Source organism: Coregonus clupeaformis, chromosome 14 (assembly GCF_020615455.1).
Source record: "Coregonus clupeaformis isolate EN_2021a chromosome 14, ASM2061545v1, whole genome shotgun sequence".
In the NCBI taxonomy this organism is placed as follows: Eukaryota; Metazoa; Chordata; class Actinopteri; order Salmoniformes; family Salmonidae; genus Coregonus; species Coregonus clupeaformis.
The window spans coordinates 45,390,907-45,407,725 of NC_059205.1; the positions used below are offsets into that span (position 1 = coordinate 45,390,907).

Below are 16,819 nucleotides of genomic sequence, written 5' to 3' on the forward strand. Positions count from 1 at the left end.
CAGGTGTACCTTCTTAAAAGTTAATTTGTGGAATTTCTTTCCTCCTTAATGCATTTGAGCCAATCAGTTGTGTTGTGACAAGGTAGGGGTGGTATACAGGAGATAGCCCTATTTGGTGAAATACCAAGTCCATATTATGGCAAGAACAGCTCAAATAAGCAAAGAGAAACGACAGTTCATCATTACTTTGAGACGCGAAGGTCAGTCAATACGGAACATTTCAAGAACTTTGAAAGTTTCTTCAAGCGCAGTCGCAAAAACAATCAAGCGCTATGATGAAACTGGCTCTCATGAGGACCACCACCGGAATGGAAGACTCTGAGTTACCTCTGCTGCAGAGGATAAGTTCATTAGAGTTACCAGCCTCAGAAATTGCAGCCCAAATAAATGCCTCAGAGTTCAATTAACAGACACATCTCAACATCAACTGTTCAGAGGGGACTGTGTGAATCAGGCCTTCATGGTCAATTTGCTGCAAAGAAACCACTGCTAAAGGACACCAATAATAAGAAGAGACTTGCTTGGGCCAAGAAACACGAGCAATGGACATTAGACAGGTGGAAATTTGTCCTTTGGTCTGGAGTCCAAATTGGAGATTTATGGTTCCAATTGCTGTGTCTTTGTGAGACGCGGTGTGGGTGAACGGATGATCTCCGCATATGTAGTTCCCAACGTAAAGCACGGAGGAGGAGGTGTTATGGTGTGGGGGTGCTTTGCTGGTGACACGGTCTGTTATTTATTTAGAATTCAAGGCACACTTAACCAGCAAGGCTACCACAGCATTCTGCAGCGATACGCCATCCCATCTGGTTTGGGCTTAGTGGGACTATCATTTGTTTTTCAACAGGACAATGACCCAACACACCTCCAGGCTGTGTAATGGCTATTTGACCAAGAAGGAGAGTGATGGAGTGCTGCATCAGATGACCTGGCCTCCACAATCCCCCAACCTCAACCAAATTGAGATGGTTTGGGATGAGTCGGACCACAGAGTGAAGGAAAAGCAGTGGAAAAGCAGTCAACAAGTGCTCAGCTTATGTGGGAACTGTTGGAAAAGCGTGCCAGGTGAAGCTTGTTGAGAGAATGCCAAGAGTGTGCAAAGCTGTCATCAAGGTGGCTATTTGAAGAATCTCAAAAATAAACTATTTTGATTTGTTTAACACTTTTTTTGTTACTACATGATTCCATATGAGTTATTTCATAGTTTTGATGTCGTCACTATTATTCTACAATGTAGAAAATAGTAAAAATAAAGAACAACCCTTAAATGAGTAGGTGTTCTAAAACTTTTGACCGGTAGTGTATACCTACTCCACTAACCATTTTAAATGTGTAATCTTACTCCATTAACCTCACACTTGAGCCATTATGTTTAATTCAGTATATGTTGAGTCCATTTTGATTCAGTAAATTGACCAAAGGCCAGATTTCCCAGACCATAACCAGGGTCCAGAGTTTCCCCGATTGATTCAAGTAGGAAAAACTACTGGCCATACACCATGACACTCACTCTTCCCTGTGTTCTGACCTCGCTCTCCCTCGCCCTCTTCGCCTCCCTCCATCTTCAGGGCCGTGTGATAAAGGGAGCGTACAAATTCCATGCGGTCATCACCACATTTGAGATGATTCTGACAGACTGCCCGGAGCTGCGCAGCGTCCCATGGCGCTGTGTGGTCATCGACGAGGCTCACCGCCTCAAGAACAGGAACTGCAAACTGCTGGAGGGACTCAAGATGATGGACATGGTGAGTTGACACGGAGAGAAATGTCTAGTTGATAACTTCCATCTCTACTGTTTTTTTTGGAAGACTTGCAATTGAACCTGTTGGAAAATAAGCAATATTTATTGAAAAATGCTAATATTTTATGGACATCAATTGGACGTTTCCACCCTCCTTCTCTCCTATCACAGGAGTAATAAAATAATATCTATAATGACCTACTGGAAGGAGCTAAGTATAGTAAAAACCTCTCTCTCCCCTGTGAAGGAGCACAAGGTGCTGCTGACTGGGACCCCCCTGCAGAACACGGTGGAAGAGCTCTTCAGTCTGCTCAACTTCCTGGAGCCAGAACGCTTCCCCTCAGAGAACACCTTCATGCAGGAGTTTGGAGACCTCAAGACTGAGGAGCAAGTCCAGAAGCTGCAGGCCATCCTGAAGCCCATGATGCTGCGACGTCTCAAGGAGGACGTGGAGAAGAACCTGGCCCCCAAGGAGGAGACCATCATCGAGGTTTCTGTATTTGAATTTTTGTGTGCTCCTCATGGTCAAATTATGTAATTTCTCTCCACTGAGTATACCTAACTAATCTCCTGTTCTCAGGTGGAGCTGACCAACATCCAGAAGAAGTACTACCGGGCCATCCTGGAGAAGAACTTCTCCTTTCTGTCTAAAGGAGGACCGGGAGGAGGAGGTGGCGCATGGGGAGGTGGAGGGGCTCAGGTCCCCAACCTTCTCAACACCATGATGGAGCTGAGGAAGTGCTGCAACCACCCCTACCTCATCAACGGTACAGAACACGCACACAAAAGGCGTCCGCATGCTTCCCAGCCGAAACAGTTCGTAACACATTTTGTGACGTTTTGGTCTTCAAGGGTTTTCTCAGCTGTTCGTGCACACTACATTTTTTTCTCGAAGTCTACGCCCCTTCGTTGGTGATCGGTCTAAGATCTCCTCGACAATAAAGTCTAAATTAATAGCATTTTTCTTGAGTTATCTTCGATGAATTCGGACTATTTTGACAAAGTTTATACTGACTACGGCGTCTCAAGATGGACAAACAGTACTATTTATGCTTTTTTTCTCATTTTTCAAGCGAAGGTCTTTTAAGGTAGTATGCGAGCACACTCGTTTGGTTCGCCTAGCCGAGTTAAGCTAGGTGCCAGCCGAACCAAAGCATGCGGAATGCTTAACACACACACACTAACATAGTGTTTTGGATGCTCTGAGTGTTGATTTGCCCCAACCACTGTTGGTACTTGGCTTGGGTTGGTTTGTGAACTTGCTGGGTTTAGTCTCACTGCTTTGATTGATTCTGATGCATGGCCGTTTATGTTCTATGATGTTCTAGGTGCAGAGGAGAAGATCCTGGAAGACTTCCGTGAGAACCACCATGCCGAGATGCCCCAGTTCCACCTACAGGCCATGATCCAGGCGGCGGGCAAGCTGGTGCTGATCGACAAGCTGCTGCCCAAGCTGAAGGCCGGGGGACACAGGGTCCTCGTCTTCTCCCAGATGGTGCGCTGCCTGGACATCCTGGAGGACTACCTCATCCAGAAACGGTATGGATCTGACCTTTTACATTTTAGTCATTTAGCAGACGCTCTTATCCAGAGCGACTTACAGTTAGTGAATACATATTTTTTTATACTGGCCCCCCGTGGGAATCGAACCCACAACCCTGGCGTTGCAAACGCCATGCTCTATCAACTGAGCTACATCCCTGCCGGCCATTCCCTCCCCTACCCTGGACGACGCTGGGCCAATTGTGCGCCGCCCATGAGTCTCCCGGTCGCGGCCGGCTGCGACAGAGCCTGGATTCGAACCAGGATCTCGAGTGGCACGGTTAGCACTGCGCCACTCAGGAGTACCCCTGAAGTACCCCTTTTATGTTCTCATCCAGATTTTCTCTTCCATTCCACTCTTACCTAACCCAGGGGATTGAAACTGGAGCCCTGCATGCCAGATGTGGCCTGCAAGCCAATTTTAATATAGGCCGCAGTTGTCTTAGTAAATGAGTTTGAGAGCCCTACCCTAATGACACTCCATAGATTATTTCCCATCTTCAGATTTGAATTGTTGATGCATTTGAACATCACTATATTTCATACTATATATAAATGTAATGTATTTTACTAGTCATCTGCGCCAACACATCAATGACAGCGAGCACATCAATGACAAAGTCAGAAATGCGGGTTGTTTTTTATAATTGTGTTAAATCCGTTGTTGATGAAGCTGACCATGACTGTCTCAATCTGACCAGGTACCCGTACGAGCGTATCGACGGCCGTGTGAGGGGTAACCTCCGGCAGGCTGCGATTGACCGCTTCTCTCGTCCGGACTCTGACCGCTTTGTCTTCCTGCTGTGTACCCGGGCTGGAGGCCTGGGCATCAACCTGACCGCTGCTGACACCTGCATCATCTTTGACTCGGACTGGAACCCCCAGAATGACTTACAGGTGAGAGGACTGGGCAGGGCTTGGAAATAGTGTTACCACTTTGTTTAATAGTCAAGTTGAAGACGCAATTTTTAAAAATACTTTGGTCACTACTCAAATAACTACACAGGTAAATACAAATCAAATCAATTTTTATTTGTCACATGCGCCAAATACAGCAGTGAAATGCTTACTTACAAGCCCTTAACCAACAATGCAGTTTTAAGAAAGAATACCAAAACAAATCACACAAAAAAATACAATATAAAATAATACGAAATAAAAGTAACAAATAATTAAAGAGCAGCAGTAAAAATAACAATAGCGAGGCTATATACGGGGGTACCGGTACCTAGTCAATGTGCGGGGACACCTGTTAGTTGACGTAATATGTAAATGTAGGTATAGTTATTAAAGTGACTCTGCATAGATAATAAACAGAGAAGAGGGGGGGGGGGCAGCAGCAGCAATGCAAATAGTCTGGGGAGCCATTTGATTAGCTGTTCAGGAGTCTTATGGCTTGGGGGGTAGAAGCTGTTTAGAAGCCTCTTGGACCTAGACTTGAAGCTCCGGTACTGCTTGCCGTGCGGTAGCAGAGAGAACAGTCTATGACTAAGGTGGCTGGAGTCTTTATACCGCCTGGTATAGAGGTCCTGGATGGCAGGAAGCTTGGCCCCAGTGATGTACTGGGCCGTACGCACTACCCTCTGTAGTGCCTTGCGGTCGGAGGCCGAGCAGTTGCCATACCAGGCAGTGATGCAACCAGTCAGGATGCTCTCGATGGTGCAGCTGTAGAACCTTTTTGAGGATCTGAGGACGCATGCCAAATCTTCTCTTAGGGGGAATAGGTTTTGTCATGCCCTCTTCACGATTGTCTTGGTGTGCTTGGACCATGTTAGTTTGTTGGTAATGTGGACACCAAAGAACTTGAAGTTCTCAACCTGCTCCACTACAGCCCCGTCGATGAGAATGGGGGCGTGCTCGGTCCTTCTCCTGTAGTCCACAATCATCTCCTTTGTCTTGATCACGTTGAGGGAGAGGTTGTTGTCCTGGCACCACACGGCCAGTTCTCTGACCTTCTCCCTATAGGCTGTCTCATCGTTGTCGGTGATCAGGCCTACCACTGTTGTCATCGGCAAACCTAAAGATTGTGTTGGAGGCATGCCTGGCCATGCAGTCATGGGGAGTACAGGAGGGGACTGAGCACGCACCCCTGAGGGGCCCCCGCGTTGAGGATCAGCATGGCGGATGTGTTGTTACCTACCCTTACCACCTGGGGGCAGCCTGTCAGGAAGTCCAGGATCCAGTTGCAGAGGGAGGTGTTTAGTCCCAGGGTCCTTAGCTTAGTGATGAGCTTTGAGGGCACTATGGTGTTGAACGCTGAGCTGTAGTCAATGAATAGCATTCTCACGTAGGTGTTCCTTTTGTCCAGGTGTGAAAGGGCAGTGTGGAGTGCAATAGAGATTGCATCATCTGTGGATCTGTTGGGGCGGTATGCAAATTGGAGTGGGTCTAGGGTTTCTGGGATACTGGTGCTGATGTGAGCCATGACCAGCCTTTCAAAGCACTTCATGGCTACAGACGTGAGTGCTACGGACCGGTAGTCATTCAGGCAGGTTACCTTAGTGTTCTTGGGCACATGGACTATGGTGGTCTGCTTGAAACATTTTGGTATTACAGACTCAGACAGGGAGAGGTTGAAAATGTCAGTGAAGACACTTGCCAGTTGGTCAGCGCATGCTCTGCGTACATGTCCTGGTAATCCGTCTGGCCTTGTGAATGTTGACCTGTTTAAAGGTCTTACTCACATCGGCTACGGAGAGCGTGATCACACAGTCATCCGGAACAGCTGATGCTCTCATGCATGTTTCAGTGTTGCTTGCCTCGAAGCGGGCATATAAGTAATTTAGATCGTCTGATAGGCTCGTGTCACTGGGCAGCTCGCCGCTGTGCTTCCCTTTGTAGTCTGTAATAGTTTGCAAGCCCTGCCACAGCGGCAGCTCTACCCTTTAGCTCAGTGCGGATGTTGCCTGTAATCCATGGCTTCTAGTTGGCGTATGTACGTACGGTCACTGTGGGGACGACGCCATCAATGCATTTATTGATGAAGCCAATGCCACTCCTCAATGCCATCTGAAGAATCTTGGAACATATTCCAGTCTGTGCTAGCAAAACAGTCCTGTAGCTTACCATCTGCTTCATCTGACCACCTTTTTATTGACCGAGTCGCTAGTGCTTCCTGCTTTAGTTTTTGCTTGTAAGCAGGAATCAGGAGGATATAATTATGGTCAGATTTGCCTAATGGAGGGCGAGGGAGAGCTTTGTACGCGTCTCTGTGTGTGGAGTAAAGGTGGTCTAGAATTTTTTTCCCTCTGGTTGCACATTTAACATGCTGGTAGAAATGAGGTGAAACGGATTTAAGTTTCCCTGCATTAAAGTCCCCGGGCACTAGGCGCGTCGCCTCTGGATGGGCGTTTTCCTGTTTGCTTATGGCCTTATACAGTTAGTTCACTGAGTGCGGTCTTAGTGCCAGCATCGGTTTGTGGTGGTAAATAGACAGCTACGAAGAATATAGATCAAAACTCTCTTGGTCGATTGTGTGGTCTACAGCTTATCATGAGATACTCTACCTCAGGCGAGCAAAACCTCGAGACTTCGTGCACCAGCTGTTGTTTACAAATATAGACCGCCACCCCTTGTCTTACCGGAGGCTGCTGTTCTATCCTTCTGATACAGTGTATAACCCACCAGCTGTATGTTATTCATGTCTTCGTTTGTTGGTAGGATATACAGTGGGGGAAAAAAGTATTTAGTCAGCCACCAATTGTGCAAGTTCTCCCACTTAAAAAGATGAGAGAGGCCTGTAATTTTCATCATAGGTACACGTCAACTATGACAGACAAATTGAGGGGAAAAAATCCAGAAAATCACATTGTAGGATTTCTAATGAATTTATTTGCAAATTATGGTGGAAAATAAGTATTTGGTCACCTACAAACAAGCAAGATTTCTGGCTCTCACAGACCTGTAACTTCTTCTTTAAGAGGCTCCTCTGTCCTCCACTCGTTACCTGTATTAATGGCACCTGTTTGAACTTGTTATCAGTATAAAAGACACCTGTCCACAACCTCAAACAGTCACACTCCAAACTCTACTATGGCTAAGACCAAAGAGCTGTCAAAGGACACCAGAAACAAAATTGTAGACCTGCACCAGGCTGGGAAGAATGAATCTGCAATAGGTAAGCAGCTTGGTTTGAAGAAATCAACTGTGGGAGCAATTATTAGGAAATGGAAGACATACAAGACCACTGATAATCTCCCTCGATCTGGGGCTCCACGCAAGATCTCACCCCGTGGGGTCAAAATGATCACAAGAACGGTGAGCAAAAATCCCAGAACCACACGGGGGGACCTAGTGAATGACCTGCAGAGAGCTGGGACCAAAGTAACAAAGCCTACCATCAGTAACACACTACGCCGCCAGGGACTCAAATCCTGCAGTGCGAGACGTGTCCCCCTGCTTAAGCCAGTACATGTCCAGGCCCGTCTGAAGTTTGCTAGAGTGCATTTGGATGATCCAGAAGAGGATTGGGAGAATGTCATATGGTCAGATGAAACCAAAATAGAACTTTTGGTAAAATCTCAACTCGTCGTGTTTGGAGGACAAAGAATGCTGAGTTGCATCCAAAGAACACCATACCTACTGTGAAGCATGGGGGTGGAAACATCATGCTTTGGGGCTGTTTTTCTGCAAAGGGACCAGGACAACTGATCCGTGTAAAGGAAAGAATGAATGGGGCCATGTATCGTGATATTTTGAGTGAAAACCTCCTTCCATCAGCAAGGGCATTGAAGATGAAACGTGGCTGGGTCTTTCAGCATGACAATGATCCCAAACACACCGCCCGGGCAAAGAAGGAGTGGCTTCGTAAGAAGCATTTCAAGGTCCTGGAGTGGCCTAGCCAGTCTCCAGATCTCAACCCCATAGAAAATCTTTGGAGGGAGTTGAAAGTCCGTGTTGCCCAGCGACAGCCCCAAAACATCACTGCTCTAGAGGAGATCTGCATGGAGGAATGGGCCAAAATAGCAGCAACAGTGTGTGAAAACCTTGTGAAGACTTACAGAAAACGTTTGACCTGTGTCATTGCCAACAAAGGGTATATAACAAATTATTGAGAAACCTTTGACCAAATACTTATTTTCCACCATAATTTGCAAATAAATTCATTAAAAATCCTACAATGTGATTTTCTGGATTTTTTTTTCTCATTTAACCTGTCATAGTTGACATGTACCTATGATGAAAATTACAGGCCTCATCTTTTTAAGTGGGAGAACTTGCACAATTGGTGGCTGACTAAATACTTTTTTCCCCCCACTGTACGTGCCTGTAGTTCGTCCACTTTATTATCAAGCGATTGTAAATTGGCCAATAGTATCGATGGCAAAAGCAGATTAGCCACTCGTCGCCGGCTCCTTACCAAGCACCCTGATCTCCATCCGCGATATCTCCTTTTCTTTCTACTGTGAATGACGGGGATGAGGGCCCTGTCGGCTGTCTGGAGCAAATCCCTTTCATCCGAATCATTAGAGAGTCCATAAGACGGCAGCCATCCCCTCTGGCCACATTACAGTGCTACTTCAGTAAACTTTGAAAGAAGACAGTCCTCTGTTAAAATACAGCAGAGAGACACATGTCGAAATATAGTACACAGGTTCATAGAAACTCCTAAAACAAGAAAAACAGGGAACCGACAGAAGTGAACCTTGCCAAACAGGACACAAACAAGATGTTATCACACCACTGGTACACCGCTACATTACTTTGTTTGTTGTTGTCAGTTGGTCTATGCTTTTCTCAATCAAAGCATGTTTTTTCTCTCTTTCTCTTTCCATCTCTCTCGCTCTTTTCCTCTCCCTCTCTCAGGCGCAAGCCAGATGCCACAGGATTGGCCAGAGCAAGGCTGTGAAGATCTACAGACTGATCACCAGGAACTCCTACGAGAGGGAGATGTTTGACAAGGCCAGCCTCAAGCTGGGCCTTGACAAGGCTGTGCTGCAGTCCATGAGTGGCCGAGAGAACGCAGCCAACGGGGTAAGACACATGCACGCAGATCTCACACAGTTAAATAGTAAGACCAGGCTTGAGGACATGTTAGTATTGTTTCTCGACAATCTGTGGGCACCCCTGTTGAATAAATCTCTAAAACAGAGATTGCTCACCTGCTTTTGTGAAAAGAGGTTATTCTCAACTATACTTCATTGTCTTATTAAAGGTGAACTATTGTTGATATGCTGAGCTCAGTAGTCTAAACCTTCAAATGTGCTCCACCACCTTAGGTGCCACAGCTATCTAAGAAGGAGGTGGAGGACCTCCTACGTAAAGGAGCCTACGGAGCTTTGATGGACGAGGAGGACGAGGGCTCTAAGTTCTGCGAAGAGGACATTGACCAGATCCTCCAGAGACGAACCCAGACCATCACCATTGAGTCCGAGGGCAAGGGGTCCACCTTCGCCAAGGTAGCTTCAATATGCTGTCTCCCATGTTTTCTTAGCACCCGTTTTGTAACACGTTCGTTCATTTTAGTGGTTAGTAGCATAGGAATTGAATTACTAGAACAGATTTCCCATTCAAGTCAATGGGTCTAGGTGGACTGACGGCCCATTTTAGTATTTCTATTTTTATGCTCATTACCAGTAGAGATCCACGCTCCTTCAGAATCAAACTGTGCAGTGTCAGTGGGAGCTCGTTCCAGTGGCCAACCCAGCAGCACTTCTTTGAGATCAAAAGCGTAATTGGAAAAGAAAGGCGAAGAAAATGCATTCAGGAGATTCACCATTTCTTATTTTCCCCTTTTCCCCAGGCCAGCTTTGTGGCCGCTGGGAACAGGACGGACATTTCCCTGGAGGACCCGGACTTCTGGCAGAAGTGGGCCAAGAAGGCGGAGCTCGACATGGAAGCCATCAATGGACGGGTGAGCTTCGGGAAATTGTGTTGTGGGAAATGTAGTGTAACAGGGATGACCTAAGGGGCAAAGACTTGGCTTGGTCAGTATTTGTCTCTCAAGGAATGCAAAAAAATTAAAATGCTAAGGGTTGAACTGTAACAGGTAGTGTTGTCACGATACCAGAATTTTGACTTCGATACCAATACCAGGTTTAGTATCACGACACTTGATACCATCAAGAAACTCTATTCCAAAACGATACTACGGCAAAAACAAGAAGGCATATTAGCCAAAGTCACAGTATGGTACTTGATCCAGACAGATAAACTCAGCTACTGCTCTGTTCAATCGTTGGGCATCTTTTGAGTTCAATATCATTACATTTTAATGTTTTCACGTCAACATTTTTCAGAGACATCCATTTATGTATTAATGAATCAATTATACAATCAATTTGACTTTGTTTTTACCAATATAACCACATAATTGGTAATCATTTGTTTGAATGGTAAATCTCTATTGATAAACTGGGTAAATCAAGATGTAGCCTAGGCCAGGGTTTCCATTAGCCGGTAATAGCTTTTGTCTGAAAAATAATAATAGAAAAGCCGATAAATAAAATTAGCGCAAGCCAATTGTCCAGGAGAAGATAAAAACCCAGGCGGCCCCAGGACCGTGTGTACAGTATATTCGTTATGTAGCTTAGGCCTATCTTATTTATCACACGCGTACAGCATACAGAGCCTTTGAGTGGGAAATCTGTCAGACAGCGCAAGAGCTGCTGCAGCGTCTTGTGGTGCTTTCAAGAAAACTGGGAATTCTGAAAAATAAGAGTCATCTTTAAACCCTGGATTGCTAATGCTATGTATTGGCCAGTGAGAGGCTTTGAAGCCACCTATCGGCCATATTGGCACTACACAGAAGAAGCAGTTCGCCATAGGAATTAATGGTATTCTACAGAATTTCAATTAAATGTTTCAAGGACAAAATGTTATGTATCGAAGTATTTGTAGTGGGAACAGTAAGTTTATAACGTTCAAAAAATTATACTTCAAGGAAAAATGTTTTATATTTTTCAGAAGAGTCTTGAGGCCTGTGGGCATCCTAGAGCAAAATAACCTACATGTTCGTGAGAGTCTCACCATTGTCCATATTAGTGTGTAGCCCAAACGGTTCGGACACTACAGCCTTCAGACGAGACTCCTGACATTTGTGGAGGTCGTAGAGCAAAACGGAGAACACCATCGTGTTCGTGAGAGTCTCATCTTTCTATAGAGGGGTCAGTCATACTAGGCCAAACCGTTCGGACGCTACAGACAATTTAGTGAGAAGACCGATTTTCGGGATGTCTCATGGTCTGACAAACACCGCTCTAGCTCTGCCACCTTTCACCGCAGATGCGGAAGTGCGACGTAGGTGGATGCGGTGGATTGATAAAAAGATATCTCTACCTTAAATTTGATTTTCTTATGAATATTCCGGTTACTGGCCCAGCACTCTTAACAGTTATAGGAATGGTCGAAACCACACCAGCATTTCCCCTCCCTGTAGACGCCACTCTACAATATCGGAGCTCAGTGGTATTCTCTCCCTCATACATACGCAAATCTAAAGTGTTAATTAATACGTCTTATTACCCCAGGCTAGCCATGTGTGGAGCCCCAGTCATAACTGGGCTAAGGCGAGCTAATTTAAAATGGTGGCTGTGGGAATCTCTTTCTATTCCTTAATTACCCTGCGTTCCCCTCTTCAGTGGACCCAGAGGCAGTAAGCAGCTTACGCTGCCTCCAGAGGGGAACAGAGACATCACTTAGTCAGTCTAAAGCAAGTCCTTTTCTCTCCTCTCCTCCTCTACCCCTCCCTCCCTCCCTCCCTCCCTCCCTCTCCTCAAGGGCCCTGGAGTATAGCACTTAATCCAGCCGCATAAACAGACGTGTCAGCTGTGCAAGTCACCCGGGATGAGTTTTTTATTTTTATAGCTATATCGAGCTTAGCAGGGAAACTATGGTAATAAGGTCAATCATAAAAACAACAACATGCTACCCGATTTTAGCATTTTAACACTGGGGAGATCGGGGAGGGAGGAAAGTGTGGTAGTTCTTTTTTTTGACACGTTTATTTTTGTATATATATTTTTATTTTCAGAACACCTTGGTGATTGACACTCCGAGGGTGCGGAAGCAGACACGCCACTACAGCTCGATGAAGGAGGACGAATTGGCAGAGTTCTCTGAGCTGGAAAGTGACGGTGAGAACGAGAAGCCCTTGACCAAACCCAGGCGGCCCCAGGACCGAGCCCACGGGTACCCCCGTAGCGAGTGCTTCAGGGTGGAGAAGAACCTGCTGGTTTATGGGTGAGTGGACATCGCTAATATGTTTCTTAGTCTTTCAGAAAGATTGACTGTTCTCTAAACCCTGGCCCTTTTGGAAGGGTAACCCTAGATACTAGGGGCGTGCCGAGTAGTCGGACAAAATGGGTATCGTAATGGATATGAGCAATCTTCCTGATACTATCATGATCAAGAGTTTTTTGTAATTATCCGTGATCTAAAAGTAATATTTTTGGTTGCCAACTTGCATCTTTCAATCAAGTGCGACGTGCTACGTGGTCTAAACTCAACTGGGTAGTTCGTCTGTTTGTAAAGAGAAGGGCGTGCTGTACGTTGATCCTGCTGATTTGATTGGATAGAGCAAAGCTGTATCTCTGTCCACTCGCTTGTTTCAACATTTCACTCGATCACTTCTCCTCGCATGTTTCAGTTTGATCATTTAGATTGCTGCTGCCTCCTGTTAGCCTAATACTAATACTGCATAATATCTACCAAGCGGGGAGAGGGTAGGGAAAAAGATGAACCGCTGATGCACATTCTGACTGAGTGAGAGCAAACTTGTCTGCTCGGCCCCCTGCAAGTTGAGGAGACTGACACACACCCCTCTGCGCGCTGCTCCTAATCTGCAGTTTTCTTGGTCTGTAAGCGTGCAGGGAGATATTTTGACATAATCTTAGGCATATTAAAACATCCGATCCGACTGTCAATTTACGGATACGATTATGAGTATGGCCAGGTCAGCACACCTCTACTACATACCCCTCGTAGACCTGAGCGAATTGAATAGGTTTTTAGTGATTTGGTAAAATATGTACTTTGCACTCTTGACAGACTAGGTGATCGACTCGATTTTTGCCATAGTGGTGAAATTGGTATGGAGACGTGCCCATTCCAATATCCACCGCTAGACACTTGAGACATCAGGTGGATGTAAAAAAAGAAGAAAAAAAAGCTGTCAGAAACTGCCCCAAGCCTACCAGAGGGATATTACAATGTCTACATCTTCTGGCTCAGGAAGTCCACCTGAGAGATGTCATATCCTGTCTGGGTTAATGACTGCCAGGGCCTTTGAAGTATGTTGAGGTTGAGGATGTGTGCTTGCCTCTGTGGCTGAACACATGCTGCGGTGGTCTGGGTGGAAATAATGGCCACAGAGTGCTGATGTTGGTACACTCACATGTAGGGTAATTTTAACATACACACGCATGGGACCATTAAACATGCCTGCACGCGCACAAGCCCAGATCGATCTTGCTTGCACTCCTATAATGACCCAACACACACAGTGACCCGACACGTATTCATACATACACACACACTCATTAGTCGCCGTGCCTGGCTGCCATCTGCAGCAACAGATCACGGCTGGCTGCACGCACCAACCACGTCTGACCAGCAGTGGGGTTGTTTTTCACCATGCGACCGACTCGACTGCTGTCTAGACCCCTTGGCTGTAGGGCAAATTATGGAGCCATCACGTCTGAGGACTCTTCCCCCTCAAATGACGCTGCTGCCATTGACTCCCTCCCTCTCTGTATCTCCCTAACCCAGACCTAGTCTCCCTCGACCCAAAAGCACACACTCCTAGAATTTGGGTGTTAGTGGGCTGCATGTCAACTAGGGTTATCTCACCGTCGTGTAGAAGCGTTTAGGGAGAGACGAGTCTTCGGTCGGTTGTCACATGTTGGTGTTCTTCTCTGGGTCACCCACGGTAGTGAGATGTGATGTCGGTTGAGTGTGCGGTCATGAACGAACGGGGTCACGGAATCAGATCAGTGTGACATTGGACCATGGTTGAAATTCAGAGCGCCAGACATGACAACACAGCCCCATTCATACCTACCCCTCCCCTCCTCTCTTCATTTACTGTAGTGGTTGGTGGGTGGGTGGGGAGGAATATGACAATATGAAACCTCCCAGCCTCAGACTGTAAATGTGAATCATCGGGATAAATTATAATACTCGTGACACTGACTAAATACTTCTCCCACCTCCCTCTCGCTCCCCTCTTCTCTCTTCCTCATGCCTCTTTCCTTATCATTTCTATCCCTCGCTCCCTCTTTCTTTCCCTCTCGCCGCCTTACTCTCTACGCCCTTTTTCTCTCCTTCACCCTTCTCCTCTCCTTCACCCTTTTCTCCATCACTGTCTTTCTATCCTACTCCGACCCCCCCGTTCCCTCCCTTCTAGGTGGGGTCGCTGGGGAGACATCCTGTCCCGCGGGCGTTTCAAGCGGCCCCTGCAGGAGCAAGACGTGGAGACCATCTGCCGAGCCCTGCTGGCCTATTGCCTGCTGCACTACCGCGGCGACGAGAACATCAAGAGCTTCATCTGGGACCTCATCACGCCCTCTGAGGACGGACAGAGTCGCACGCTCACCAACCACTCCGGTATGTATCCCTACCGCAACACAACCGTAGCTTAGCTACAACATAACCAACACACACTTTCCATTCACTCTCTCACAGTAACACCCTCACCAACTGCTCCACAAGTCCTTCCCAATAGCCCGCTGTAGGAGTAGAGTGAATTAACATCCATTGAATTCCATAGGATTTTTGACAGTCCCACCACTTAAGTCCCTCCCTCACTCACTCCCACAACTCCTCCTGACCTGACCTTGCTCTAACATTGTGTCTAGTTTGAACTGGTTCAGATTCTGAACTTAATTGTATGACTTGTTTGACCTTGATCCTCATTGGTTTCACTCAGAACCCAACGCTAGAGTCTGATTGGTTAAAAAAAAAAGGTTTTTGTCCCAACATGGACTCCAATTGGCCCAATTCATTGCTGTTGTTTTCAATTATAGTTTGCAAATAGCCATTTCAAATAAATTGTTTAAATAAATAATACAATCTTTGCTGATACTAGACTTGTCCAACCCAGGTCTCTTGTTTAAAGATGTCATCTGAATTTGACAAATATTAAACCTGTGTGTGTGTCTGACCATTGCTGTGCTCCCCCCTCTCCTGTAGGTCTGTCTACTCCAGTACCACGGGGTCGTAAGGGGAAAAAGGGGAAACCAGCCCCGCCTGCTCCTCCCCAGCTCCCCAGGGCAGAGTGGCTTGCCAGCTGTAACCCTGACCTGCTACTGCAGGAGGACAGCTACAAGAGACACCTCAAACACCACTGTAACAAGTAAGTCACTTCTAAACTTCAACCCCAAATCCTGACCTCTAACCCCAACACTGTCGTTCTTCAAACACCACAAGAACAAGCGAGCCATTGGTCAACCCTCTGACCTCAAACCAAACACAAACCACCCAGGTTTCCATACATGGATAGGCCAACCCACCATTGGTAGTTGGTGGTTTCATTTAAAACACACAGTTCCTGTCCACAGCCCCCAGTAATCCTATTTCACATGAGTTAGCTGCTAGTGACACACACCAACACACACACTTTTCACTTCAGTCTTTTGTTTCGTTCTAGGCAGTGTCCTATTTACTTTCCTCCTTCCTTGGCCACAACTCTTCTTCTCCTCTCCACTCTTCTTTCTACTCTGCTGTTGTTGGGGAGATTTTGCGACGGCCAGGTTTTTTGGGCCGAGGCTGGCGCCAGGCCAGGTGCCAGGCAGACCTGTTGGAAGCGGGTGAAAGGCAGCACACACAGGGGTGATTATGTGGTGCCATCTGTCAGGCGCGGGGGCTGGTGCGCAGCGTGGCTAATCAGGCCTGGCAGCGTGATGGATGGGCAGGGGTTCGTGCCAAAGAGCCGCTACCGTCGCTGCTACCCGCTCTACCCAGCTACTGCTGCTGGCACACGTGCACAGGACCAGAGTTAAACACTCACTCTTTCCTTCTTTTTTTTATCCCCCCCTCTTCTTTCTCTTGCCCGTCTCTCTCCTCCCCCTCTTTCCTCTCTCTCTCCTCCCCCTCTTTCCTGTCTCTCTCTCTCCCTATTTCCTGTCTCTCTCTCTTTCCCTCCCACAGAGTTCTCCTGAGGGTCCGTATGCTCTACTATCTGCGACAGGAAGTCATCGGTGACCACGCCGACAGGATCCTAGAGGGAACAGACTCAAGGTTGGCATCCATGCTCCTCCTTCCTCTCCTTCCTCTTCTCTCCTTCCTCCATCCCTTTATCTCTCCCTCCAACACTCCCAAGCTCCTGCCTGCTTTATATTCCCTCTTCCATCCCCCCGTCCCCCTCTTCCTCCCCTCCCCTCGTTCCGCCCCTCACCCAGATGTGCATGCATGTATAATGCAGAAATGTGTGCTCCATATTGATGGCGTCTGAGGCTATTCGCTGAATAGTTAAAATGTTATTGTGTGCGTGCATATACGTGCCAGTTAGTGTGCGTGTTTGCACATATACACTATATACACTACCGTTCAAAAGTTTGGGGTCACTTAGAAATGTCCTTGTTTTCGAAAGAAAATCAA

General features: G+C 46.7%; 1 protein-coding gene across 4 annotated transcripts in view; it reads left to right on the forward strand.

Moving 5' to 3' along the window:
• LOC121580842 (chromodomain-helicase-DNA-binding protein 7) overlaps nt 1-16,819 on the forward strand; it is a 94,450-nt gene that overhangs the window by 51,633 nt on the left and 25,998 nt on the right. For all 4 annotated transcript variants that reach the window (XM_041895919.2, XM_045224839.1, XM_041895921.2 and 1 more), the window contains exons 13-24: nt 1,569-1,745; nt 1,989-2,231; nt 2,322-2,508; nt 3,070-3,280; nt 3,985-4,180; nt 9,089-9,256; nt 9,502-9,681; nt 10,026-10,136; nt 12,255-12,463; nt 14,628-14,827; nt 15,413-15,575; nt 16,370-16,459. In XM_041895919.2, the coding sequence (XP_041751853.2) occupies nt 1,569-1,745; nt 1,989-2,231; nt 2,322-2,508; nt 3,070-3,280; nt 3,985-4,180; nt 9,089-9,256; nt 9,502-9,681; nt 10,026-10,136; nt 12,255-12,463; nt 14,628-14,827; nt 15,413-15,575; nt 16,370-16,459 (2,135 nt within the window). The remainder of the gene's footprint in view (nt 1-1,568; nt 1,746-1,988; nt 2,232-2,321; nt 2,509-3,069; nt 3,281-3,984; nt 4,181-9,088; nt 9,257-9,501; nt 9,682-10,025; nt 10,137-12,254; nt 12,464-14,627; nt 14,828-15,412; nt 15,576-16,369; nt 16,460-16,819) is intronic.